The 27,487-nt window shown below is 50.6% G+C and overlaps 5 protein-coding genes across 5 annotated transcripts; 1 reads left to right on the forward strand and 4 right to left on the reverse strand.

Annotated features, from left to right (window-relative positions):
- Positions 1–2,594: 2,594 nt before the first annotated feature.
- On the forward strand, positions 2,595–6,676 carry SCP_1301670 (hypothetical protein; the record flags this gene model as incomplete). The annotated part of the gene is made up of 13 exons (XM_027763464.1): positions 2,595–3,391; positions 3,445–3,478; positions 3,532–3,632; positions 3,689–4,479; positions 4,534–4,636; positions 4,695–4,792; positions 4,858–5,068; positions 5,123–5,447; positions 5,498–5,722; positions 5,779–5,842; positions 5,890–5,960; positions 6,019–6,562; positions 6,615–6,676. The coding sequence occupies 13 exons, from the start codon at positions 2,595–2,597 to the stop codon at positions 6,674–6,676; spliced, it is 3,426 nt and encodes a 1,141-aa protein (XP_027619265.1).
- Positions 6,677–7,278: 602 nt separating this feature from the next.
- SCP_1301680 (Oligomycin resistance ATP-dependent permease YOR1) lies at positions 7,279–16,388 on the reverse strand (the record flags this gene model as incomplete). The annotated part of the gene is made up of 53 exons (XM_027763465.1): positions 7,279–7,401; positions 7,450–7,511; positions 7,564–7,649; positions 7,703–7,718; positions 7,774–7,981; positions 8,029–8,066; positions 8,122–8,137; positions 8,241–8,304; positions 8,357–8,437; positions 8,486–8,687; positions 8,737–8,761; positions 8,824–8,838; positions 8,892–8,929; positions 8,992–9,064; positions 9,114–9,162; positions 9,212–9,371; positions 9,423–9,506; positions 9,566–9,631; positions 9,682–9,696; positions 9,755–9,775; positions 9,827–9,869; positions 9,923–10,025; positions 10,083–10,163; positions 10,218–10,338; positions 10,388–10,667; positions 10,726–10,859; positions 10,913–10,979; positions 11,032–11,076; positions 11,131–11,202; positions 11,261–11,302; positions 11,356–11,469; positions 11,522–11,528; positions 11,591–11,913; positions 11,971–12,088; positions 12,151–12,217; positions 12,268–12,318; positions 12,371–12,515; positions 12,569–12,621; positions 12,673–12,679; positions 12,742–12,774; positions 12,826–12,966; positions 13,019–13,153; positions 13,204–13,248; positions 13,304–13,642; positions 13,691–13,756; positions 13,809–13,860; positions 13,908–14,096; positions 14,244–14,260; positions 14,322–14,371; positions 14,424–14,577; positions 14,660–14,711; positions 14,786–16,019; positions 16,073–16,388. 53 exons carry the CDS (start codon positions 16,386–16,388, stop codon positions 7,279–7,281), a joined length of 6,138 nt encoding a protein of 2,045 aa, XP_027619266.1.
- A 926-nt stretch (positions 16,389–17,314) lies between these two features.
- Positions 17,315–20,408, reverse strand: SCP_1301690 (predicted protein; the record flags this gene model as incomplete). The annotated part of the gene is made up of 3 exons (XM_027763466.1): positions 17,315–19,162; positions 19,221–20,223; positions 20,272–20,408. The coding sequence occupies 3 exons, from the start codon at positions 20,406–20,408 to the stop codon at positions 17,315–17,317; spliced, it is 2,988 nt and encodes a 995-aa protein (XP_027619267.1).
- Positions 20,409–20,878: 470 nt separating this feature from the next.
- On the reverse strand, positions 20,879–22,782 carry SCP_1301700 (hypothetical protein; the record flags this gene model as incomplete). The annotated part of the gene is made up of 18 exons (XM_027763467.1): positions 20,879–20,905; positions 20,953–21,036; positions 21,097–21,123; positions 21,175–21,226; positions 21,281–21,330; positions 21,386–21,425; positions 21,485–21,553; positions 21,611–21,736; positions 21,798–21,851; positions 21,902–21,925; positions 21,980–22,014; positions 22,067–22,096; positions 22,154–22,259; positions 22,332–22,372; positions 22,434–22,495; positions 22,550–22,564; positions 22,620–22,654; positions 22,718–22,782. The coding sequence occupies 18 exons, from the start codon at positions 22,780–22,782 to the stop codon at positions 20,879–20,881; spliced, it is 942 nt and encodes a 313-aa protein (XP_027619268.1).
- Positions 22,783–23,145: 363 nt separating this feature from the next.
- SCP_1301710 (General alpha-glucoside permease) lies at positions 23,146–25,433 on the reverse strand (the record flags this gene model as incomplete). The annotated part of the gene is made up of 13 exons (XM_027763468.1): positions 23,146–23,236; positions 23,293–23,415; positions 23,472–23,597; positions 23,652–23,686; positions 23,744–23,899; positions 23,962–24,122; positions 24,175–24,401; positions 24,458–24,523; positions 24,574–24,583; positions 24,647–24,742; positions 24,796–24,920; positions 24,983–25,149; positions 25,206–25,433. 13 exons carry the CDS (start codon positions 25,431–25,433, stop codon positions 23,146–23,148), a joined length of 1,611 nt encoding a protein of 536 aa, XP_027619269.1.
- Positions 25,434–27,487: the final 2,054 nt, after the last annotated feature.

The following is a 27,487-nucleotide window of genomic DNA, read 5'->3' on the forward strand; positions in this document are numbered from 1 at the left end:
TTTCCTGCGGAGAGATCGGGGAGATTACGATGGGCGGCCGACAATTTCTAAGATCTAGACCTCATAATTGGTATTGCCGGAAAGTTGGTTCAAGGCAGCCTTGGCAAGGCCAAACCACCTATACTTATTCAATTATTGCTGATTTCAGAAGTCGTGTCGCGAGGCCGAACGCAGATATCTCCTCAACGGCTGGGCCGTTTCTCTCGATTCTTGCATTTTCGGACTCTCCTCATTCAGCGCGTAGGGCATAGTACCAAGAAATCCGGCCTATCACGGTGATGTCTGTTTGCTGTTCTCGGTTGGCTCCTTCAGGCTCAGAAGTCACTTTGTTGTCGTTGGGTGGGCCGGAGAGTACCGGAAAAGGTTGGAGACACTTGAGTGGCATGCTAAGCAGGACAGGGATGTGGAGTTGTGGTTCAAAGGGATCTAGCCCGTATGTTATTCATCTCAGTCTGCATAGAGCATATTACAGGGTCACAGAATACATGCTGCCACTAAAGATTTTGTGTGCGGAACACATGCAGTACTCATGTATACATCAAGTTAACACCGGATACCAGTTGTACTAAAGACAGAGAAATATGATTTGAAGGGGCCCGAGTGTTGTACTGGCTGCGGCATCTCCCCATCATCCTCAAAGCCTTTCACTGCTTGCTGCTTGCTTAGGAACATTCAGACATCAATATAAAACTTTAAAAAAAATGAAAAATACAGCCTGCGGTTGGTTTCGGCCATCTGGCAAGTGGGCTGTGATCACAAGTTGGATCCTACAGAGAGAATCAGGACATTCTTACTTTAGTATTGTACCCCATGTCCTCTCTATGATACTAAGAAGTCCTCTCGGAGCAACTCCTCCAGCACTGGAACTGTCTGCTGCACGGGAAGTTGGTTCTGAGCTAGCGCGACCACCACCACAGCAGCGAGTATTGAATGGTCCGAATATGTACATTTCTTGATACCATGCCCTGCGCGCTGACGAGGAGAGTCCGAAAATGCAAGGATCGAGAGAAACAGCCCAGTTGCTGAGGAAATATTGTGTTCGAAGTTAGAGGTTTGTGTATATTTGGCCCCACGACTGACTTCTGAAATCAGCAATATCGTTACCCAGTGTTACAGCCTGTAATCAGGTCTAGTTGTGCAATTTCGCAATCTCATACCATTCCGCTGCACTAAAAATTGGGAAAAAATATGTAGTGGATTTGCATGATCCCAGATACCTCGATTGCACAACTTGGAGGTAAAACACGGAGAGCAAGTCGGTGAATTGCAAGTCTGGAGTGATTCAGGCGTGACAGCGAAGCGTGGCAATTCAAGCACCGACAAGAGGGAGGACAAGGGAGCGGCATGTCGGCAGGCATGACGATCTGTGATCGATTCGGCGCTCTTGCATGCAAACGAGTCTCTTCGGTGCGTTCGGTCTCGTGTTCACACAACACTAGGAAAAAACTTGGGAGTTACACAGAAGGTGCTTCATATGTCCTGTATTCAGCATGAAGAGGTTTGAGGCAAGACGGGCTCGATTTGATGAAGCGATGACAGAATCATGATTGCATTACGGGGGTAACGATATACTTTCCCTACTTCGATCGCGTCGGCAGGTGCCTTACTTTAAACCAGCGTCTCGGCTAGATCAGAGTTTTTGGCGGTTGCTCGCGCTCTGCTCTGTGGACGCGGGTTTCTCTCATTATGCTTGGAATGGTTTGAAAGCTAATCACTCCCCGTACAACACTGGGACCTTCTCTATGGAGAATGCATGCACAATCTTGCATACAAAGCATTGAGATATTTTTGGCACACCTTTTACATAATACCGGAGATCACGACGAGTGCCAAGGCGAGAGTAGGGAAAGTAAGGAGGGACATAATTGAACAGGGCATATTGATATATGGTTGATGAAGTCGTCTTGAGATCTCAAGTTTACTGAGGGGAGATCATGATTCATGATAATCGAAAATGCGCTGCATATCTTTCACGAAGTGAGCTTCTGCTCTCTTCGTTTGTTGAATAAATTGATGCATGTGAGTTCGCACCTCTCTACATTTCACCGTCATCGCGGCCCATCAGTGATTCGTTCGCAAGAGCGCAAGGAGTTTTCCTAGATGATCTAGAGCCCGAAAGCTTAATTAAGAAGACACATAAGAGGATGGGACGCCCGGCTTGCTAATGACTAGTGACGGGACCTGAAGGCCTGACTCCTGAGGCCTCACCATAACCTGCCTGCTACGCCATACTAAGCTACGTACCCAGGACGCAACGTCGACCACACGGCTGGGGAGGAGGTGAGTAATACAGTCTGGCACAGGTTTCCGGGCTTATCGTAACGGCGGGTGCCAGCTTCACCTTCACACGTTAGTTCCGACTTTCGCAATGAAATTTTTGTCTGACATGCCCCCGACGTTAGTCGATTCTTTGCGAAAAGCTTCGTTCTTTTCCTCTCGCAGTCTGCAGGAAACCCTGCGAACTGTCTGACTCACGTTCTCTAATTTCCCCAGAAACGGCAAGCGAGGTACATGAATTCCTCGCTTCCGCGCGCTCAACTCATACGTATATAGCCATTCCAGGATCGCCCGCCGTGTCTCGCGCCGGCTTCACCATGAATCCTTCTCAGTGGTCCCATGGCCAGTTGCCACCACCTCAGTCTCACCAGCTGCAGCTCGAGCAGGAGTATGACATCGACCCTGCTCAATTCCAAGTCCTCCAGACCGATGGAATGCAGCGCTATGAACGTCGCCAGGCACAAGCGCAAAATATGGCGTATCCTACATACGCACAGTCGTATCCTCCCGAGAATTCACAGCATGCTTATGGGTATACAGATCCCAGTCTAAACGTCCAACAGTCTCAGAACTTGGATGCTTTGTATGGGGCTAATGTCCAGTATCCTGCGTCGAGTGAGACTCAGACTACCTACCAGCAGCAATACCAGCCAACAAGCAACGCCTACCTTAGCCCGTACAGCAACGCTGTTCATACGTACACCTCTTCGTATGATTCTCATGCTCCACAGAGTACAGATGTGCACATCGGTCAGAGCCAATCTAACTCAAGGGACCACCTCGCGCCGATAAGCACATTCCAAACGGTGCGCCGCACGAGTTCGCAACAGTCGCTCTACGTATCACCCTCAAGTACCTTATCGATGACGCCGTATTCATCGCATTCGTCTTCCGCGGAGCCGAGCATTGATATGCAGGCGGGCGGGTTGTTCAAGGATGATCCGTCTTACCATCCACAAATCCCACCGCCTACTTTGGAGCAAGCATTGGGTGCACATGCGATGAAGAGAGCACGAGGACTCATAGACGATTTCCATGACAGCGATGATGCCGGAGTGGAGGCCGAGGGGCAAGTAGAGGGGCCGCACACAAAGGCAGACGTGAAACCAAAGTTGTGAGTGATCTGTTACTCCACAGATCCTTGCCCATATCGACGTATGGCCATAGACCGGGCGCGTGCAAACGATGCAAGGGCCTCAAGGTACATATGCCATTACTATTTCCCGAGTTATGGGTGATATAACCGTTATACAGGTCAGATGCGAGTTCATCACCGATCCCGATACTTGCAAGCGATGTAAGAACGGGGGGCACGAATGCGTGATCCCAGGACGGAAGAAGCGTAAACCGCCGCCGTGAGCGACCCCTCGTGTCCCTTCTGTGTCTCATTTCTCATGTCGTCGGCCTTCAGCAAACGGGAGTATCTTTTAAATCAAATTCGTGACCAAGCCGAGCAAATCAAAGTCCTAATTCAGCAACTAGATGAAGCGAATCGTATGGTGGCGAAACGACGCTCTCTGGCCAACTCTGGTTCTCCACTCCAGTCTACAGACCGAACCTCATCGCTCTCTATCAGCCCCGGCGAACTGACCTCCCCAGACATAGTAACACCGAAGGAGGAGGATGAAGTCGCTCCGCAAGAAGTGCAGGACTGGATCTCTAAGGCCCGCGAGTCTATTGAAGCCTTCGGAGGATTCATTAACATGGGTGGGCCCAGCGTCACACGCGAGATGCTCGGCGATGAAGGAAGCGACGGTAGTGAGGACAGCTCAGCAGAGTTCGACGTCTCGGCTGACGGCGCCGATGCAGAAGAGACTGCATTCGATGTGGGAGCAGACGGTGAGGGAGAAACATTCCAGAGCTTCCCTATTCCTGAAGGTATGGAGGGGCACATCGTTGGCAACGAGAGCTTCACGAGTGACGATAACGGAGGTGTCGCCGGACGTGGCCGTGGCCGTCTGCGCAACAACTTCTCACGTGAATCGACTGAGAGTGCCCCGGATACTACGCATAGCGGCAAGAGAGGCGGCGGGGCGACGAAATTGGCCATACTTCCGAGCGAGTCTGTTCCGTTCGGCCTGATGGCAAATCTCGCTCTCAGAAAGAAGGGCAAGCGGCGCTCTAGCCGGGATAGGGATGCCGTCGGTGCGGAGGACAGCCAAACTGAGGTTGGATTGGCGAATGACAATTACTTCAGACCGAGTATGACGTTATTTTCTGTCGGGGGCAGCTGCACTGACACATTAACCTTGACAGGTGCCGCTCCTGAACGTCCAATTATCCAAGAAGCGCACCAGCCTCCGCATATTCTTAGGAATGGTTTAGTCAGTCCCGCTGAGGTAGAGAGGTTGTTCGCCATGTGAGGCTTTTCTCTCGACAAAATAATTCACCATCCATTGCTTACCACCATGCCTCAGATACTTCGACTACATGAACCTCTCTGTGTCTCTCTTAGATCCAGTACTCTACACTGCGCAGAAGACATACTGGCGCAGTCCCTTCTTGTTCACAGTCAGTGAGTAAAGCTGATTCTTCTATCATCTGTTATTTCTTTATTGTTCATTCTACTACTACTTCTAGTCTGTGCGATTGCTTCTAGGCACTACAATATGCGTCCTGAGTTGTACCAACAAGCTATGAAGTATGCACGCCTCGCCGCAGGCACAGCTCTGATCGGTGGTCAAAAGAGCGTAGAAGTTGTCGAGGCATATATCCTCTTGGCTTTGTATCCCGTGCCTGTACGGAGATGGGAAGAAGACCGATGCTGGTTATATCTAGGCCTGGCTATCCGGTACGTTATGTGTTCTTGTTCTTATGAAATAAGTAACTTCTTGTGCCGTTATAGAGTAGCAACGGATCTGAATCTACATCATCCAAACACTCCGAGTCCTGACAATGAAATGCACGCTCGCGAGATGCTAAACCGTACACGTGTGTGGCTGAATTGCTTCAATCTCGACCGATCCACCAGCTCGCAGTACGGGAAGTCATCGATCATTTCTAACTCAGATTACACCGCGAATCACTCCGAGTATTGGTGGAAGTGTTCGCCATTCAACATGGACGGTTTCGACATTCAGCTCTGTTGTTACAATGCGGAACTCAAAGTTATGGCGGATTTCCGTTCGCGTATTTACAGCGATCCGACGCATCCCACCGGGCTGAATAAGGTGTGTACCATGTACGACAAATTCTGGCTGTTCTGATCCAGTGCGATTAGAAATTGGACTTCACGAAGATTGCGAGCGATTTCGACGATCATCTCTCCCGTCTTTGGGAAACGTGGATTGCTCGTGTCCGTGAATGCCAGACGGATGACCCTCAGTGTCATTTCCGAACAGGGCTTTTGAAACTTGCATACAGCTATGCTCGTCTTACAGTGCTCGCGGTTGGATTTCAACATGGCAAGGTCACGAGCAGTAACGAGGTTCCCTTCCTGTGGCGAGTTAGTAATTGATAAATGTTACACCAAAAGCGAAACTGATTGTGGTGTTGTTGTAGTGTCTGCGTGCTGCTACCGACGTTGTCAACGCGGTTGTTGATGATATCGGAATACCTAGTCAAAGTTAGTGAACTTCACTGAGTCTACCCTATTTTTCTCATATTTTTCAGAGGTCTATCTACGTCACGGGCCTGAAGCCCAGAGTGTATTCGTGACCTTCGCTTCTGCCTTCCTGGTTAAGGTGCGTGGTTTCTTGTCACTTACACCACTGTCTCGTCATTTGACGACATGTCAATCAGCTCTTGCAACCTAAATACACTGCATTTATCACCAGAGAGCAGCGGATTGAGATACGCGACCACGTTCAGCGAGTCATTGATCTCCTGGGCTCGCCAGAAGTGGGCATTGACGATCGGCACGGTCCCAAACTATACTCGCTTTTCCTGAAGGGTCTGCTGGCGACTCCTATGGCGAGGATAGACCATTCACCAGGATCTATCAACCGTGATACTTTTGCAGCGCGACGAGTAGCGCAAAAGTACCAGAAGAATCAATTGTCTTCGTCGTCATCGTCACAATCAGACTTCGGACAGTCTGCTTCACCACCCCCGAGTTCCGGTTCAAGCCTGAATACAAACTCTCCTCAACAGAACCCACTGTCAGTGGGTCCATACGGGCCACAGACGCAACCCGGACCTACAGTGTTCCAGTCTCAGTACCCAACTATATCTCAGATGAGCACACCCGAATTCCTTGCACCTCCCTTACCTTTCGACCATGAAATGATACAATCCATGCAATCGCTCACTGACCCCAACATTTGGCCGGATATTGCTTTACCTGGTAAGTGATATATGGTGTTGAAGGTCTCAATTCTTATATCTTCGCGCTACAGGCTTCAACTGGATGGGTATGCAAACCGACTCTGGTGTCCAAGGGGTAAACGTGGTGGTGTGAGGGTCTCTATCTCATATACTTAATCTTGCTATCGCGCTGCATATCTCAATGTCTTGCACACTCATCTCGCTGGATGTGTTCTTGTAGTATCCCGTTCGCATCGTCTTCCTTGACTGTGGCCGCATTCGTCACCGCAGTAACTTACGCATCCCGTTGTTTTGTACCATCATCCCATTGTCATGAATGTATACATAAATAAAACAGGAGAAAGAGACACCGGCGAGCGACACGTCAGCCTCATAAAATTTGACAGATTCTAGATTGCCTGAACTACTGAGTGGTAACCATAATATCAACAGCCCGAGTAACCGCTGTGATTTCCCCCAATATCCAAGAGCGCAGGTGAAAAATCAGAAGCTGGGTGAAGAGGGGCCATGTCGGAGAGGGCATCCCTCATTCTAAGGTTAAATTCAGTCTTTATCCTCGAGTTCAAGTTTTGTACCGCGCTGTCGCGTGCCTCTTCATCCACTACGTATCTCAGGAGCTCGCGGCTGGCAATTCTCCTCATTATCCTCTTGCGATGTTACCACGTCGTCACATTTCACGAGTTCGTCAGTAGTTATCGTCTACATTGAAAGCATATCTAAATGAGTCCGAGTCGTCTATGGTCCTTGTGCCTTCAGAGATGCCTTTTCTATTTCTAATGCAGATATATCACTCCTCTCACACATACCCCGGAAAATACCATCTGGTCTGTTGTAGAGATTGAGTGGTGTGTCAAATTCCTGGGGTAAAGTTCAGCAATGTTCCATCATTTACGACGGAGTACTTACGGCGATTGTACCAGCGTCCAGCACCAGAATTCTGTCGTAAGATATGATGGTCCGCAGACGGTCTAAGGATACCTATCAAATTGAGCCCTTCGGATCGAGAACAGCAATACTGACGTGCTATGCACAACAATGTCTTATGACTGAACTGCGTTTGAATTGTGTGTTGAATCTTTGAGTCTGTCCCGAGGTCAACGGATGCGCTAATATACACTGCCTGTGAACTTCAGGTCGCTGAAATGGGTGGAGGACTGACGTTGCTTCATCGAGCACTATTACGAAGTTAGGTCTTTCCTCTGATGTCGTCACTAGGGAGGATTAACTCACCGACCACCTGGCTGTCTTTCACCAGAGCACGAGCCAAACTCAACAAGCTGCGCTCCCCTACGCTCAGGTTAGCTCCCTCCGCCTCGATGACGGTGTCAAGATTGAACCGAGAGGTAGGGGTATGAGCCCCGTCGGATGTGAATTCTCCCTTCATCGGAGGTTCCACCAGAAAGGATCGATGGAGCGCATCCCACAATTGAGCGTCACTCTGAGGATCTTATGAGACGTAGCCGGGCATCGTCAGCCAAGACTCACATAGACATTGAACGGATCTAGATTAGATCGTATCGTGCCTGTAGACTAGAATCAGCTTGTTGCTTTCACATAACGCTGAAAATGCAATCTTACCGCTGAACAGCAACGGCTAAAGCGAAGGTAGGTAGGTAGGTATATTACCGGTACGGGACGCAGTCAGGAATAACTTTGTTAGCTTCACAAAACCAAAAATTCAGGTCAAGAGAACACACGTCTTGAGGGATGATCGCGATCTTGGACCGAAGATCTCTCAACCCGATTGTGGAGATGTCAACCCTGAGTCGAATGGTATGAGCGGACCTCAATTAGAGCAGACGTTGAACCTTACCCATCGACCGTGATTGAACCCGACGTGAGTTCCACGATGCGATACAGAGCCATCATCAGTGTTGATTTCCCAGCACCCGTCCTGAACGAATCTTCGGCATCTCCGCAGAAGGTTTTGTATATCACTTACCTTCCAACTACCCCGATTTTCTCCCCACCTCTAATATCCAACGACAAACCCTTCAGCACGAACGGTAGCCCAGGTCTATATCTCATGACAACTTCGTTAAACTGGATAGCGCCCCGCGCTGGCCAAACTGCGGGAGGTCTGCGATCTGGAATTTCATGCGGCAACTCTTGCTCGATTAGGTCACCCCGACTGTACTGGACAACTGAGAGGTGGGTCAGCGAGGGACGCGTATACATCACGAACTTTCATACCGCGTTCGACCGAGCTCATGTACGTCTTGGTAACGAAAAATTACCGGTGAGCAGCAACACTAGGGCACAGCTACCATCAGCACTCACCTCGACTTCAGCGGACTGACATCAAAGGTTAGCCGGCAACAAGAGCAAAGCCAGAACGATGATCTCACCTGTCGGGTAAGCATTCCGCATAGTTGGACAAGAGCAGCTAATACGCGGGAGAGATCGGTTATCGATCGCATCGCTTACATAGGATTCTGTATTGCTTACTGGAGTATGTGAGGACGAGACCGATAGCTGCTGAATTTCGGCCTGAGACATCACCCACAGCGAGCAACGCGACCTACACATGCATGAGATTCGCGTGGCCAAAGGGACAAAAGAAATCTCACAATGCAAATCATCAAACCACCTAACATGTCTATCCGGATCGATAGCCATCTATGGAGGAAGGTTATATCCAATCAATGTGAAACAAGGGCAAAGCTACCTCTGATTTGTGATAGTCAAAATAGCGGCTCGATCTTCGAGGTCGATGTAGTACTCATTGTCGCAGAGAAAACGGCGAATTTCACCATAGCTACGGATGGTTGGCAAACCGGACAGAGACTCCGCAAAATGAGCGTAGAGGATAGATCGCAGCATTGCATCTAGTGAAAATCAGTCCCATCCTTGATGGCTGTGACTAGAATGCTGCGTACCTATCCTCTTGATTTCCGTAGCGCTAGCTTGATAAAAGTTCGCGAAGTAGCTGTACATACAGGCAATTGCCCCAGCGGCAATAACTAGATGTGCAGTGAGCACATGAATTCTCGACATCTTAACGTTCTTAACGTGAACTTACCGAAGTAGTACTCTAATACCGCTATGATCAACACGCTACCGATCACGTTAGCGATAGTCAAAACAACTGTTGAAGAGTCAGGCATCTTAGTACAACATCAAAGGTAGAGGACTCACGCAGTCTCATTGAAACTTAAGATACCCGTCATGAATTAGACTCGATCACACGGCAAGCACCAGCCCCACATACCAGGCAACTGATTGTCAATATCTGTCGACGCTCCTCAGTGAGTGCACTAACAGAGGTATCAAGAATACTGACTCTCTATGTCCTTGCCAAAGATGCTCAGGATACGGCCTGTCGGCTGCGGAAGTAGCTTCAAACTCCGTATGGTAGAATATGCTGGAATGTACTCACCGTCGTGTCAAAGAATGACATCGGCGCGAAAAAGATGTTTCGAATCGAGTCACGGTGGAGATTCTGGGAAACATAAAATCCCATAATATCCATCGTTACACCGCTGTACATAATACACATTTAGGCACTTAGGGGATCTGAGGTGACGGAAAGCACGCACACTGCGAATGTAAACAGAGCCTGGGATACCCCGAGACATGCATAAAGGGTCTGATAGAAGGAGTTTGATCGATTCCAGGTGCTGTATGGTTTGTCATGAGCCAGATGCAAACCCCAAGATCACCGGGATACGTACTCTCCCTCCCACCAAATCAACGTGTAAGTATTCATAATTTGACTGCCTTGCATGAGTACCATACAACTCAGCAGGATTGGTGTCATCCAATAACCCGCAGCTTTCAGATACTCCTTGTATACTAGCAGGTCGTGAAATGGAGTAATCGAGGAAGATAGTGAAGGACGCACCTCTCCAGGACACGGATCCAGTTGTCCGCTTCTCGGGAACAATGAGACGACCTTCCAGTTTCCCTGAGCCTGCGGCGGTGCGCTTGGCAGATCGAGCCTTGATCTCAACCTCGTCGATGACCATTGGAGGCTTGCCCTGTAGACCATCCATCGCAGCCTCTTCCGCGTCTACCTCTTTCTCATGTTGTGCCTGGCCTCCAAACTCCTTGTTCAAACGAGAGAATTCCATCTGGTTGTTGATGAGTTCGTCATATGTCCCATGTTCTTCGATCCGCCCGTTCTATTCAAATCTCCATGTGATCAGATAGTGGATCATGATGAGATCCAAGGAGACTCGCCTCTAACGTGTAGATGTAATCACACTGAGACAAGAAATGGAGTGCGTGGGTAACAAGTATGACAGTCTTGCCACGGTCGCGAAGTGCGCCGAGAATAGCGTCAGCGAACAAGGCCTTGCCGACGTGTGCATCGACTGAACACAATGGGTCACACGATAGAGAAATGCTGGAGACATGGTAAACATACCGGCAGATAGTGGATCGTCGAAGATCACTATGTCGGCATCATAGTACAGAGCCCTCGCGATATTGACCTGTATTCAAAGCTGACACCCATTGTACGAGCATTCACTGAGCTTTGCTTACACGTTGCTTCTGTCCGCCGCTCAAGTTGATACCTTTCTCTCCAATCTATCAAATCAAACTGAGGATGTCAGACCTAAAATTGCCCAACTGTCCTTTTACCTCGGTAAGATCTCCATCTGGCAGGACTTGCAAATCAGGAAGGAGAGAAGCACATTCGATAGCTTTCCAGTACTGTAGGAGGGAATGAACGTGAACGGAAATGCCACAATAAGATGACGATCATATTCACCTTCTCTTCATTGAAGGGCTGACCGAAAAGCACGTTCTCTTTCTGATCAGGATGTTAGAAGTCGAGCTAAGTCAAAGAGGGATATAGGTGCATACCAAGGTAGCATTCTGAATCCATGCCGTCTGAGAGCAATAAGCGACACGTCCTCCGAAAGACACGTGTCCCTTGACTTGGCGCATTTCGCCGATGAAGCCCTGAAGTAAGCTCGACTACGCATGCAGTCAATTAACGATCAGAGATAACCAACTACGGAGAGCGAACCTTCCCACTGCGCAACGCGTGAAATCTTCGATCTCACTTCCGCACGCAAAAAAAAACAGTTGGACGCACCTTCCAACGGAGCCGACGACGGCCACAAGACTTCCACGCTTCACAGATATGTTGATGTTCTTCACTTGGAAAGGAGTGGCAGTTACAGCGGCTGACGAATCTGCAGACTTGGTTGTCTCCCCCTCCTCGTCGAAGAAGGTTTCTTCCCATTCGAACGTAGCGTCTTTGACTACCAATGCGAGCTCCTGCTCAGGGTCAACGATGAACGCGTCACCTGTAGCGAGTTCCGCATGGAATACACCATTAAGTCGGGAAAGCGCATTCTGTGCGTCCGTTGTTGCTGAAAGAGCGCGGGGAAGGAACATCAGAGGTTGGCGAAGTAGCTAGGACAACTGTGAGATTAGCGTGATCGACGTTGTCATCGCTTATGCCGACATTACCTGGAACAGAGACAGCGAAGAGAAGATGACGGCGACATTAAATCCACTCTTAGTCGACGTATATGTCACGAAGGACAAGGTCGCAGCCAGTACCGGGACTGAATATGCCGACGCGATGCTATGTACAAAAGTGTTCAAGAATATGAGTTTCGTCATACAGATGCGTGATGAGATACTTACTTGGCGGATCGCGCAAACTGGATCTTCCTGATACCATGCAGTTCGATCTTACGCATATCGTAAATGCCTGCAGCGCTGCCAGGTCAACGGTGGACTTTAGTATCGTTGGGGACATACGTTTTAAGAACGGCAGCTCGTAAGAGAAATACTTCACCACCCGCATGGCGCCTTTGAGGTCGCTGTGAGCGACCTCTCATAGTGTCCAGTAGATATCACTTACCAAGTACTTCGAGGATGACCTTCGCTCGCTTGTCCGTCCACAACAGAGTCCGCTTGCCCACGTTGAACTGATACGACATGACTCGCTCTTGTATAGGCACAAGCAAGAGGAAAAGTGAGAAGCCTGCGAGGGCGGACGGCCCTAACTGGAGTAGCGTTCATTGAGTTTGAGCTTTCTGCTGGGAGAAACTGGACGCACCTCAACCAGGAGAATGATCAGGCAGACCATCACTTGGATCGGTGCAGTCCATGCTTATGCAAAACATCAACACATTTTTTACTCTCATGGAGAAAGATCCCCACCTGCGTGCTATAACACGATCATGCGGTGTTATACAGCAGGAGAATAAACGGTGGGAATAGACCACTCACAAACCATTGAGCACAGGCGTCAACTCTGCTGACCTGTTAGACAGTTAAATCGAGCGAGTTTCTGGCATCGATCTTTGAGCGTACATCAGTAGAGATATGGGTCACCAGCTTCGCGTTGGGCAGACTCATGCGAGCTTTGCCAGTGAGGGAGACACCTCGTTTGTAAATCGAGGAGATGAGGGCCGCTCTGGCCAACATGCCTGTTGTCATCGATCGCCAGAAAAACTGGACATTTATGAAGACCCAGTGCCCATCGCGGAATTCCGATAAGACGTACCTGGTGTTGGCCAACGCTAGACGCAACTGTCGTGCAAAATAGGCCAATTGCCATACCAACTCCTCGACCGATATTCGGGGACGGCAATCCCTCGGCCTTGGCGGCTGTCCGTTCTTCACTGAATTTGATAATTTCCTAGCACCACCCTCGGTGTATGCTCGACAATGTAAGGTCTAATGACTCACCCGTACTAGAATTGGACCCATCATTTGCGAAGTGTCGCCAAAAACCTGTTAGGTGAGTCGCCATGTGAGGATTGCACTTGTAAGCGCCGCTGCGACCAACCTTGAACGCCCCGCCCAACCAAAAGCTGGCACCGAAGACATCATTAAGCGCCCACGCAATACTTGCCTGTTTCTTGCCATCCACATATCGCCAGTGCTGCTCGAGTTCCTCACGCCTCTTCGTATAATGACCGCTGAGGAATGCTTGGATATTCCATCGTAGGAGATTCATTAATCCAGGTCTTAGATCGCCATGGGCAAGTTTCGTGTTCCATTCGTTAGCTGCCTGAAGACGGCGCGCCCACGCAACATCCAATTTCTCGCCTAGATACCCTGCTTCCATCTCTTCGCCCAGCTTCCAGAGATCAGTGGCTTGCAGCGTTCGTTGATAGCCCAATAACTGGTCCTCTTGAATATTCAGATGACGTAATGATATGCGCTCGCTCACCATGATGGAATTGATCCATGTATAAGACAGTACAGAAAGGAAAGACGCATTTACCAAGGGGCTAATCTGTTATTGTGTAAATGGTCAATACTACGGGATTCCATGGAGAGAAACTTACAGCTGCATCGGCCAAAGACTTCGGTGGAGGCGGTGGAGGATCTTTCGGAAGCCTAAGAAGGGTCAATAGAGCATAAGCATGGAAAAGTTATGCGGTCACCATAGCTGCCACCATCTCCTCCTGAATTTCAGGTGCTCGAGCCCGGTATCAAGCTCAAGCCTACGCGACCCTCCACGGTCCTCGTGTCGCGTCTGCGGGGGATTCTTCTCCAAGACCTCGGTGACCTCTTCGACGGTCGAGTCAAGCGTCTCAGCCTTGATGTCCTGCTTCTCCATCCGTTCGGAACTCCTCAGATGGGATGCACTTGCTCAGCGACAGAACAGACAGATGCGGTTGATACCAGGGAATCCTGGAGAGGGTTCGGAGGAACATGAGGCCTGGTCTTGCTTTATATTTGCTCTGTGCGTTTTGCGATAACATGGTGCGGCATCGTACGCGGCATCGCATGTACACTGGCACCTCAGCGCCGAGTCAAGCCGATGCGGAGAAGGGACGGCATGTTGGTATTCTCACAAAAAGGAACTCAGGCACGTCTAGCAATCTTTCTTCGACCCCAGCCCTATCTATTACGTGGCGTTACAGGAAGTCGACCCCTCGAATTACGAGTAATCTCACCAGTGCTGCAGAGTTTCAGTAGTGAATCCGATACGGAGAAATCAAGACGAGAAACGCAGCTTTCATTGATCACAGCTGAGAACCAGACATGAATTAGAACAGAGTTGCGCGAGCGGCTAGCATCATGGCGTCTCGGCAATTCGGCAACTCGGCCCTGGCCAACGCGATCACGTGAAAGGTGTCTAAAATTAGTACGCACGAAAAACTATCGTCGAGAATCACTCGCGGACACATACCCACAGCTGTGTAGATTCAACTTTCAGGCAGAATATATTCTCGTACTTCAGACTGATGATAACAAACATTGGGGGTATGTCTCAGTCGTGTGCGAAATAAAGTAGGTCGAACGTATACCTCATCACCAACTCCCAGGCATGGAAACTGTGGAGACAAGCGCTTCCTCCCTTGGGCCTTCAACAGTAATAGATGGGCGTTGTTTGTCTTCGGGCAGGTTCAACTCCATATCCAGCCTCCGCGCAAGCTCGAAGTCGCTCTCCTCCTGCCCAGCAAGCTGTTTCTCCCTCTCCTCCTCCTCCTCCCGCTCGATCTCCATAGCCAACATCTTATCACGGTCTTCCTGGCTTGGCGTCCTGACGTGATGGCTCGCTGGCGCTTTACCAGGGTGGAGACGCAGGGGAGCCACGCTCGGCTGCACGTGGTGCGTTGGCGCCTGTACTCCGGCTGGCTCGTCGGGGAAAGGGCCAGGCATGGGCATGGAAAAAGGAGACTCCGATGGATCGGAGGAAGAATGAATAGCCGGCGCAGATGCATGCATGTCTGGATATCTTCCGTTGCCCGAGCGTAAAGACGGTGGGGGCACGTATGTCCCGGAGGCCGGTGGGGGGGATGCAAGGCTGGGTACTCCTGCATGCACAGGACGAGGCGGGGATGTGGGAAACCTTGAATGTGCAACTTGTTCCACAAGATGTTGTGCCGGAGGACAGTATGCGGTAGGTGGAGGTACAAACAACGTAGATTCAGTAATGTAAGGTTGAGAGGCAGGTATATGAGTGCGAAGTGGATATCCAGGAGCCACCATTAGCGGAGTGAACATATCGGCTTGCGGGCGAGATGATCCGACACTTAAAGGAACGGTGCCATGAGGGGGAGACGGCGATGGGCGGATTTGAGCGGGGAGCGCCTCAGGCCTTGGACGATGAGAGGCTTGAGTAGCAACCTTGGGGTTACCAGGTCGGAGAATAGCAGGGATGCGATCGGGAGTAAGCTCTTGTGGCAACGGCGGAAGTGGAAGTTCTTCATACCGTCTCTCGGGTGAAGAGTGGCTCGACGAGGGGGGTGGGGCCAAGTGTGTTCTTGTGGGTGACGTAGGTATCGAGGGGAAGTGCTGTGAGTCAGGACGAGCTAAATTGGGCGGATTTCGGGAGGGGGACAACGACTTCGGTGGTGTCCTGGGCGGCATCTTCTGCGGTGAATGCTGCGTGGGATACAGGTACGCCTGCGTGGGACGTGCTAATCTTTCCGACGGCGGAAGTTTGGAGGCGCGACGCTGCAAGTGGGGAGGACCAGCGGTGAAGAACGTCATCTCGAGGTAGACCTCGCCCCGATATATTCCATCGAGGTCCAGCTTCACCCAATCTACGGAACCACAGCAGTCAGCAAGAGCAAGGGAGGCAGGCTGAGATTCCGACCATCAAATTCGCCTTTCTGCAGGGTCTCTGAGATGTCCACCGTTCCCTTTCCTAAACACTCGACTGTCCGAGGTTCCTTGGACCAGCAAGAGACCTCCATCGTTCTCTGCCGCTCGGAGGGGTCCTCGTGGATATGGAAACGTAGCTCCTCGTCCCATACAGGATGCTGCCCGCCCTTGACATCGATCTTCGTTGCGTGTGTCTTGTCGGCGATGGTAACCTGGGCGTAAACATCCTGTTTGTAGAGCGTATGCTTGTCACGCAGGTTCCGCGCCTTCAGGACCACCACCACCAGGACGCCGAGCTCTCCGCTCATCTTATGTTTCTACGTAGGCTGCCGTGAGAGGATGTGGTAGAGAGATTGGTCAATGAAGGCCTTCTATGATGAACATGAGCCGCATCGTCATCATTCATATATGGCCTCTCATGATCAGTGGCTGTGGCTGTGGAGCCGCTGTCTTAGTAGTCAGCATGATCAGCGCAACCGCCAAGCAGCTCGAATGCGCTGGAACGTTCAAGTTGCAGGATGAAGCTTTGAAGAACAAAACGTTGCTATATCGCAACGTGAGCAGTGCGTATGCATAAAGTTCACCTTAAGCACTGTGAAGGCTCAGGAAGGTGAGAGTCATCCATTTGCCGGGTGAAAAAAGCCAATCACCCGGAATCCGAGTGATGTTCGGGTACGGGTGATCTTCACCATGCTGAAAATCATCCATTAAATGGGTGAATTGCTTCATATTCAGAGTGAACATCACCCGGCGGTTGCCCGGAATGTAGTACTCGGAGAACGGGTGATTCTGCTCTACATAGATCACCTGCCGAACGGGCCCGGGGGAGTGTCAACCAAACGGCGAGTGATTTTACTGGTGATTTTCACCCAGTTTGGCATCCAAGCTTGAAAGAATTCAGTAGCCGCCGTCACCCGCGTGTCCCCCAGGCCGAGAGACATGTAGTACGCCCAAGGCTTCCTCGCAACAAGACTCCCCGCGGTTGGAGTTATCGTAAAACATACTATTACTGCATAGACATATAACCTGGCATACTGATACATTGGATATAACTACCACAGCGGGTTCCATACTAAGAGCAAGCAACATCGACGTGAGAGAGGGGATGCAGAGATCTAGATGACGGAAGGTCGTGAGTGAACGTTAGCCTCTTTACCACTAGCCATAATAGAACAACTATAAGTAAGATGAGAAGAACAATAAAAGCAAGAAAAAGTCGATCGCCGATGCACGGCTACGCCACCTCTGAGTCCTCAGCGGGAAGCGGAGGAGGGATCCCTCCCATGATCTCGCCATGCACCCGCATTCGATACAAGCAGGTGAAGTCGTCTCTTCCCCAATTGCTGTTGATCAGCAGCACGACGACGCCGAAGTCAATGCCCGACTCCCGCACGTCCTCCGGAACGGCGAAAGTCTGGATGTTGTTGGGGGAGTAGATGTTGTAGGTGAAGTTGGCGATACGCATGTACTTGGGCGACTTGGGCAATGTCGACGGATATACTTCTTCTGGCTCTTCGACGTAGGGCTGTCCAGAAAGCTCTGCCTGAGCTCGCGCCTCGTCGCGCCTCACCTTCCTTTGATCCCGCCACCCATGCATCCTAGCAATGTTCTCCTTGCCTTCGACGAGTCCCCACACCTCCATCTGCCTCGGAGCTGAGCGCATGTCCGTGGCGACCTCCTTCGCGACGTGGTCGATAGTTATATCGGAGATATACACAGGTGCGGCAAGCGCAACAGCGAGCTGGCCATGGGAACCAGGGAAGGGCCAGCAGTGTCCAGCGTGGAGCTCGTGGTGAAGCGCAGTGACGGGCGGGCGACCGATGGCGAACCCATTGCCACCAGTGATAAGGCCGAGCATTTGACCAGCCCAACCAGACGGGGTGATCTCCATTGTGTCACTAGTGAGCGAAGGGACGATCCTCGCTCCGGCGGAATGAAGCGCGTGGTCGGGGCGCGCCAAGGCATCCTTCGACAGACGCGAAACAGCGGAGTCGACGAGGTGACCAATGAGGGAAGTCATGTCTTGGCCGTCAGCCGATTTAATTGTCACCGCAGAGCCAGCTGCGTTCCCGGAAGCCAACTTTTGCCACCAAGCAGCACCAGATGCGCCGCCAACTTTGATCGTGCTCTTCCCGAGATCGAGAGCCTCCTTCACACCACTCTCCACGGTTCCCACACGTTCCTCTAGGGCGCGCAACTTCGCTCTTGCCTCCTCGTCATTAGATGGACCTGCGCTTACGCGAGAATCTGCCTCCCTCTGCGCCTGGATCTGAGCATGCAAGGCTTGAACTTCTAACTTCACAGCCTTCAGTCCTTCGTTGGTCGTCAACCTAGACTTTGCCTCCGCATCAACAGCATGAATGGTCTCTTTCTGTACATGAGACTCGAGAGCGCCCAAGCGACCGGCCAGTTCAGATTGAGCGCGCATGTCGCCCTCAATCATCGTTCGAGAACGCTGCGTATCAAGAGATAAGGTGGCAAGGGCAGTCTCGAGGCGCTGAAGGCGGTCGGAGAGTTCGCCGATATTAGAAGCAGGGACATCGGGTGCGTGATACGGTTGTCGAGAAGAGGGGAGAAGAGGTAGAGAGCTGAGATCCAGATAGCCGTGGTTGAGTCCATACCACGCGGCATAGATGGTCAGTCCGACGATGGCATACTTCGTCATTTGTACGAAGGGGGCGCGATCAAGATTGGATGCGAATTGAATAGGCTTGTAGATCAGAACGTCCATTGTTATCCCCAGCACCCTGCCGCACAGCTGCGCCAAAATGGAGAGAACACCGAGTAACAGCTGCATCAGGCTGGATGCTAACCGGAATACTACATGGACGCTTCTGCCAAGTACGGCACCGATCGAGAACGGTGGGCGGGTCACGTCGGTGCTATGCAGTGCTTCTAGCCTATCGTTTCCTTCATCCAGAGTCTCCAACGCTTGTTCGATGTCTGTATCCAGGTTGCTGGAATCACCCAGGGGGACCACCGACGTGTGACGGGATGGCGGCTGCATGGACGTTCGTGGAGGAACAGACGCTCGACCTGAGGGTAGTGGCCGTGGCAGTGGTGTTGTACTGTGCTGCGAACGCTGATATGAACCGATCAACACACCAGTGGCAATGGAGGACAATCCAGCGCGCTCCTACCTGTTCGCTAACATGCTCTTCTTCATCACTGCTCTCGTCCTCATCTCCCTCTTCGGCTGCTCCATTCGTCCTCCCAGCTCCTTTCTTCTTTCTTCTCTTCTTATCATATCCAGCTACAGGTAGTGTGGTAAGGGGAGGCCCACCTATACCGGCACTCTTCCTCTTCTTCCTCCGTACCCGCTTTCCATCGTCGTCCTCGAGGTCTTCGTCCGATTCCTCCAGGTCTGACATAGTAGGACGATACGCCTTATTATCCACGGATATGCGGTTGCGTTTATGATTCCCGTTTACTTTGCGAGAAACCGGTTTCTGAACAGCAGCCTGATACTCGCGCTCCTCTGCAGAGTAGTCATAGCTTGATTGCTCGTGGCTGCCATTTCCATTTATCGAGACTTCTGCCTCAGGTTCCTGAGAACGCTGCCGCATGAAATAGGCTACAGGTGGGAGCCGTTTCGATAGCTCTACGACTTGCTCGAGGGGGCTCTTGGCACGACTACTGTCCTCTTCACCCTCGGAGTCGGGGACAACTCGTATCGAAGCTGATTTTGACATCGGTTTCTGGACGCGGGCAGCACCTGTGCGACTAGGTGGGGCAGCTAGGCGGCGACTGACGATCGATTGCGTTTCCTTCTCATAGTCTACGGAAGTACTGCGGGGAAGAGCTGGTTTGCGAGCACCGGACGTCCAGGAGTCGTTTGGGTTAGTGGGAGGCATGTCGTCAGTGGATGTAGCAGCCTGGTGAAACGCACTAGCGATGTTGACCGAAGTATCCTTAACACTCCACTTTTCGGGATGCGGGGCAGACACGACGGTTCGTGGTTCGTGGGTCGTGCTAGGACGTGGCTGCTGTGACTGCGGTAGCTGCTGAGGCTCTTGCTTCTGCTCGCGTTGCTTGAGACGCGCGAAACGGACTAACGCAGGTTGGTCCGAGTCGTCTGGGTTCTCACCCGGGAGGGTAGAGTGCGACGACTTTGGGGGAGATCGCGTGGAAGATGTAGGAGCTCTGTTCTGTTATCAGATGACGTTCTATGATCATATATTGAATACGCACCCGTATGAATAGGAAGTAGGTATCACGCGTCTGGGGGGGGAGTTGGGTGGTCGGGACTTGTTTGGATTTGGTTTGTTTAAAAAGGTATGATGATCGAGACGTCTGCCTTGACCAAGAGGTGTGCTCGAGAATGACATGTACTGCGTATTCACAGCTCAATCAAAACACGGAGGATGCGTCCAAGGTGCGGACGCTGAGGAGCAGGATGTGGTGCGGGAGAGGTGCGGTGAGTGTTGACGATAGCGGATCACAGTGCTTGAAAAAAACATGCAATATTTCTGGAGGTTATCAAGGAGTATGCCGCGCGAATAACGCGTGGAGAAGGAGCAGCAAATTCGTGTGCGACGTTGAGCGGGTAAATGCGTTGCGACCCCGTGGTCACGGTGGCGCCAACTCTCTGTTGGCGTCTGTTTGGCTGCTGCTACAATACAATTTCGCGGACAATGCCCGACCCGCTTTTCGCTACAAGCGTATGTCCTTGTTTCCAATGGCAACCACAAGGATAACCCATGCCGTTCAGTACCACTATACAAACCTCCCCCTCATCGTACAAATTTCGTGCAGCTCTCGCATACTGGTTTGAATGCTCAGTCGAGTACGTACGTGATCAGAGGTTCGAAAATTTGTCCGTCGCCTGTACAGACATTAGAATAAGAACTCGTGAAAAAGAAGCGAGGATACCTCTACCAGCAGCTTGGCGATCCCTGGTTCGCGAGCTGAATGCCCTGCATCTGAAACTATCTGCAGTTCAATTTCAGGCCACACCTGTAGTAAAAGTCAGTGTCAATGGCCCTTCATGTTCCAGTGACAAGAGGTCAGCCTGACCTTCTTCAGGGCGTAGGCCGTCGTTGCCTGTATTGGTTGAGTTTAACCACAATTGTAAAACGTTCAGGACATGCTTACCGGGCATACTACATCATATCTCCCCTGCACGACGAGAGTAGGGATATGACGGCTGATATATGGATGAGAACGACCTGAAACCTGAATATATGACAATGATATTCACATCTTGTCAATTTCTTGTGTCTCCAAAAGCTGGCCATCTCTCATGAAACCCTAATAAATTCCAGTTGCATCGATCGCCGAGGAAGCAAGAAAGGGAAGCCCATGCCTCGTTGATGAAATAGTGATTCTCTATTCTAGCAAAAGCGCTGACCATCATATCGGTGTCAGAGGTCGTAGGACAACGATATCTGCAGAGTTTACTTACTTGGCCCAAGTGTCGTTCTCAACCTGCGCAAGTTGCTTTGGGTCGACATACAGTTTAGAGGTGGCCATCCTGTGCATTGTTGAGTCCCACGCTCGACGAATACGAACAACGTGGGACTGTGCTCACTCCCATTTAGACCATGCCTTAGCAGCATTAAGCCTCACTTCCTCGTCTACCGAGTTGAGCCGGGCATGATAAGCAAGAATCATGTCGTGACGCTCAGCCTGGGGAATGGGGGCGAGGTAATCTTCCCTTCATGGCCCGGCGGCTAGTCAACGGCCGTAGTACACAAACAGTAGATCATGAAATATACCATGCATCGGGGAACAAATGCGAAGTACCATCTTGGTAGAAGAACCTCAATTCACTGAGGAGAGTATTTTAACAGATACTGGGATCAAGGCATGTACTACATACCTCTTTCGGAGGGTGAAGATACCACTGCATGACGGTCAGCGGGTTATCGAACAGAAAATGGCCGTGCACATAATTTACCGAAGTATAAGGCTCTTAACACGATTGGGATGTGCCTGGTTAGGGAATATATGAAGTGCTGTCCGGCGAAATATCATGGCATCGAACCTGAGCATATGCCAGTGAAAGCGAAGATCCCTACAGAAAGATCGCTGTGAGCATAACACAACTTTAAAAACGTAACGGCGTGTTTACCCAGGAGCCTCCGAAAACGTGCCATTTGTCGATATTGAGTAGCTCGCGAATTCTTTCAATGTCCTTGACAAGGTCCCATGTGGTGTTCTCCTCCGTAACAGCAGATCTTGGTTGCATCACATCATCATGTTTAGGAGAGCCGACCTGGGTCAACGGCTGCTTATTATCAGATACTCACGGTGTGGACTTTCCTGCGCCTCTTTGGTCAAAGAGAACAATCTGCAGACACAACGCGTTGTTGGCCAATGCAGAGAAAAATATGGTTCATTCATCATCGCACCTTGTATTTTGCTGGGTTGAAGAACGAACGATCCTTGGCGTCCGTCCCAGAGCCGGGACCACCTAACAGAAAGGAATCGAACTTGGATCAAGCTTCCTACTCACCCTGGCACGCACCGTGAAGGAAGACGACTGAGGCGCATATTAGTATTCACGAACAATTCATCTGCCGCATGACTCAGCCTACCTGGAGACCCCTCCTTGTTTCCGCTCACTTCGTAGCTGGATTAAATATCATCATGCGTCAAGCAGTGCAATACGCTAAGCGACTCGGAGAGCACGCACTAGAGGGTATGTACCTCCGACACTTTGAGCCTCCCGGTCTCGTATGGCTCGATAGGAGGATACATCTTGGAGGTTGCTGGGCTCTCAGATAGTTGGTGGGATATGTAGCAACAGAAAACAAAGCAGAGACTCGAATGCGGAAGATCGTATGCAATCTATGCCTTCCGAGTCCTTACCTAGAACGCCGGCGGATCTGTGGGATACATCTCATCTTGACGCGAGGTCGATGGAGATCGCCTTGTCATTAAGAGACTCGGAAGTTGTAGTACGTGATATATCATGCATCATACTTACTCCCGCAGATTGCTAGTGACCGCGAAAATAAAAATACCCATTCGGAAATTCCCAGTCATCACAGCTTTCAGTGGTAGAAGTATCGTCGTAAAGCGTTTACAAAAGGGCGTATCTGCACGATGGTCGTCATGTCATCAAGCCTTCACCTCCGGCACTTCCTCCTCCTCAAGATTTATTGACTGGAAATGACGCGGAGAGATGCCACGTTCGAACAGTGTATCGATCCTGCGATGCGCGGTTCACCCGCATTCAACGGAGGTCGGATAGCGAAGTGTACTCACTGATCTACGGTGAGGCCCTTGGTCTCAGGGATATAGAACCACGCCCAAATCGTGCCGAATGCAGCGAGACCCCCGAAAATGAAACCGACCTTGCCACCCAAGTTGGCCTCGTCGGGGTTCACGCTGTCGGAGGTCAGTATGGTGAGAGATAAATACTACTGTAGACTGCAGTCACTAACAGGTAGGGGATGACAATGTTTGCCACCATGCCGCACATTGAATTGGTCAAAATACCAAGACCAATGGTCTTAGACCTAAGTTTCGCACTAGAGACTTCAGCGAAGATAACGTAGCCGAGAGGACCACTGCACAGAGATAGTCAGAAACTGCGGACATATGAGCCGTACTATTAGACGCACATGCCCGTCTGATAGATGAAGTTATACACCAGAGTCTACCGATGGAAGTGATTCATTCGTCAGAGTTTTTGGACAAATGTCAGGAAACTCACGAAGATAGACATAGCCCACTTAGCGCCCTGTGAGGTAGGAATAGACAGGAACCCAATGAGGAAGAGTACGACTGTACACGCGAGCATGGTCCAGTTAAAGATGAAACGACGTCCATATCGGTTGACGGTATAAAACGTAAGCAAGTTACCGACGACCTGCAAAATTCATACTTCTGGTGAGTGAAATGATAGTACAGAAACTTAGTGCAAATACATACTCCGAGAGCAGTGACGCCGACACCCAGCTGGAATGCCTTACTATCCGCGAAACCTGCTAATTCAAAGAAGTACGTGCTGAAACCGAGCACAAAGACGACACCGGCTGCCTGTTGGAGCACAAACACCATGGATGCAATGACGGTACGCCTGAGATTGACACCTAGAAGTCTGGTTAGTATCTGTGCTCTCGAGACATGACAAGTGTCATGGACCTCTGAAGCAATCCATGTACGTCGAATTCGCAGCATACGTCTCCTCAAGCTCGATCGTCTCACAGATCTGATGCAATTGCAGATCGATATCGGTGCTGTCACCAGCTAGCCGGATGATCACCTTGCGTGCATCTTCCACACGGCCCTTGCGCACAAGCCACCAAGGTGACTCTGGAGCGAAAGGAAGACCAGCCAGAAGAATGGCAGGGAAGATCCATTGCAACGCACTGTGGGACGGAACGTAAGAGAAAGCATCAAAAACTGGAAAGCTTGCGGAACATACAAAGGCAACCTGTAAGCGTAGGCACTCGAGAAGTTGCCAGTACCCTCAATGACACCATTGGACATGCTGTTAGGCACGGTTACAAGGGATATCTTATAAGCATTTGTTCCGCTCACAATTGACCAACTATTTGGAGTGCAATGATGTTAGATGCTACTCTCGTCACTGACCCACAAGATCCGCACTCACGATCAATCCACAAGTTGACTGACGCAGTAGTGATGCCACGAAGTGCCAAAGGAGACACTTCCGCACTATAAGCACTGGCACCTGATACATACATGCCTATGGAAAACCCAAAATCAATGATAATCGTCTCTGAGGTGCACGAGACTTACCTAGCGCATAGCCATTGATGAGTTTGCCTGCAAGGAGCATTCCATTCTTGTGCGGAGGGGTGAAGAATTGAATGAAGATTCCGGTAATGGACACTAAGCAGCAAAGAACGACGGCACCACGGCGTCTACGATGGACGAATGGAGAGATGAATAACGGTATCAATGAGTAAGAAGCGCCGAGTCTCACCCAAATTTATCGGATATGTAACCGAGTGAAAGACCGCCGAACATACCCCCAATAGAACTGATACTGTTAAATGCGCTCTGCCATCTAGCAGCCAGGACCCATCCACCATCCGCCTCATATCCGAAGTCCCGTCGGAAAGATGGAACTGACAAAAGACCTCCACCAACCTGCAAGTCCAGACCTCGAACTCACCAGTGACCAGCAACATTCAGTACATTCTCACCTGTGAATCATAACCCCAGAGCAAGGCACCCATGCACATGAATATACTCCAGAAGAATGCCCGCCAGTAGGTACGGATGGCTTGTAGGGGCGTTAGGGCACGTTCTGTCGCCGCTGCCTGGGCCAACGCGGTCAGATTCCCATATTGTTTCCCTTTCTCAAAGCTTGCTGCATCTTCAAAACGACTGGGATCTCCTTCGGCTTTCTCAAGGACTGCGGCAGAAGACATGTTGGAGCCAGAAAACGCTGGTATCGAGCCCGTGGGTTAGGCTGGGGAAAGAAGTCTGAGAAATCATTTGCGGGACTCTTAACCCGCATCCTTTATACGCGCTTGCGGAACTAGGATGCCAGTCGGATTCTATAAATGTGGCGTCTATTCGTATGATGCTCGACCGCGCCGCTGCGCCATGCGATGAGTTCCTGAGGAACGGTGTTGCCGTAGGATGTGCGCGCATACAGGTCACAAGGGACACCTTCATTCTCAGCGGTTCCCGGTCCCGTACAGTTGCAGTAAATATAGCACCCAACCCGAACAAATCAGGATAATCAGAGAAGTCACGATGGTTAGATGGCGCGCCTTTAGGTAGCATTTCACTCATCATGAAACCAATCGCCGTGCAATCGCCTACAATGTGTAGAGCATTGATGACCTCCAAATCGAGTGCTTGAAGGCAGACAACTAGTTGTCTGACAATTCTGTCCACTGGCCGCTTGAGAATATGGAAGTTGCATTGTCTGATGTTGTGGACATCATGGCACATGCTGCATCAAAGTTAACCAGGATGAAATGCGAGAGCTTGCCCTGAACTCTACGAGACGTGACAGGCTGGATCTTGCTACATGCTTGAGCACGATGGATGCGGTTGAAGTAGGCCGGAAGAACTCTGCGTCGACTCGGAGGGCGACCCACCATTTTTACGCACGTCGCGTGCACACATCCGACGTCTTTCGTACTGCCAGTGGCTATAACGAAGGCCAGCCTAGTACTTGTAAGAAGATCTGTTTGCGGCCCGGTGAAACATGCGAAGATAATGCAAATCACTTTCGGATGCTTAATATTACGGTACCGAGAGTTGTCGCCTATGAAGATTCGGTACTCAGGTGACCAAGGGAAGTGTTCCGGGGAAAGTGTGCATAGCGGACAAGTAGATGGTGGTATCCATTTCTAATTCGCATGGTGGGCCAGTGCGAATCGCTGGAAATCCCAGCATCGGGCGGCGCCATCAAGGATAATAGCACACAACCAACAGAAGTACAGGAGGAGTGGCGATCGTCAAGCGATTGTTCAACAGTAAATATCGGAGAAGATTCCTGAGATCTAGGAGAGCATCAGAATTTCAACAACAACGTACCTACATCAAAATATTTGTGTTATGCAACCAATATCCAGCAGACCATGACACCGAAGACACCGCTTCAGGGCATACCAATGCAGTTCAAGGCTAGCCCTGTGGTCAGTTGTGTTGCAAGCGTGATAGAGCGGCGACACAAAGGACGATGAGATTAGGGATTGGCATACGATGGAAGATAAATCGAGATATGCGTCCGCCACCAAGTTTCCCCCAAGTTGCCCGACTGCACTCGAATCTGCCGGTTATCAGAGAACGCCAAAATCTCATACTAGGAGTGAACACTGGTCAACATTTTGGAATCTTGGAGTAGTAGTGAGAACTTACTGTGTACTCTGGACTTACCAAATACCAAAACTGCAGCTTGGCCTATCTATTGCACAAGCAGCAACAGACGGTGCAGCGGCGACGATAAAATTATCCCCCAATGTAGCGTGAGCGCACAAAATTTACTGCGGGTAACTAGGACCCCCGCGAATCAACTCAGAGCTCCGATCCCGGCGACGACATTTCTCGGGGGTGGCCGACCACCTAGTTTCGGGGGTTTGCACACAACCTGGCGGCGGGTCGGCCGTTTTCGAGGGTATGTGGGATCGAACATTCGGCCACCTAGAATTACGTTCGACAGCCTGCGGAACAAAAATTTCGCTTCCTGCGCAAACCCAAGCTTTTGTGAGCCAAATTACTAGAACTTTCCTCCCAAACCACCACATATGGCTAAACTTTAGGCCCATCCTCCGAAACCTGAGCCAACCTCAGTTTTCGGGGGTTCTAACCTCAGGTTGGAGGGTCACATTTCGGGGGTGTTTTGCACGCAACTTTCGACGTCTTTTTCGCCATTTTCGGGGGTCGGAGATCTAACATTTTGCCTCCGGCGGCCCATTTTTCGGGGATGGGTGCATCGGAGCTCTCAGTGGATTCGCGGGGGTCCTGG

Source organism: Sparassis crispa (genome assembly GCF_003851025.1).
Source record: "Sparassis crispa DNA, contig_000012F, whole genome shotgun sequence".
Classification (NCBI taxonomy): Eukaryota; Fungi; Basidiomycota; class Agaricomycetes; order Polyporales; family Sparassidaceae; genus Sparassis; species Sparassis crispa.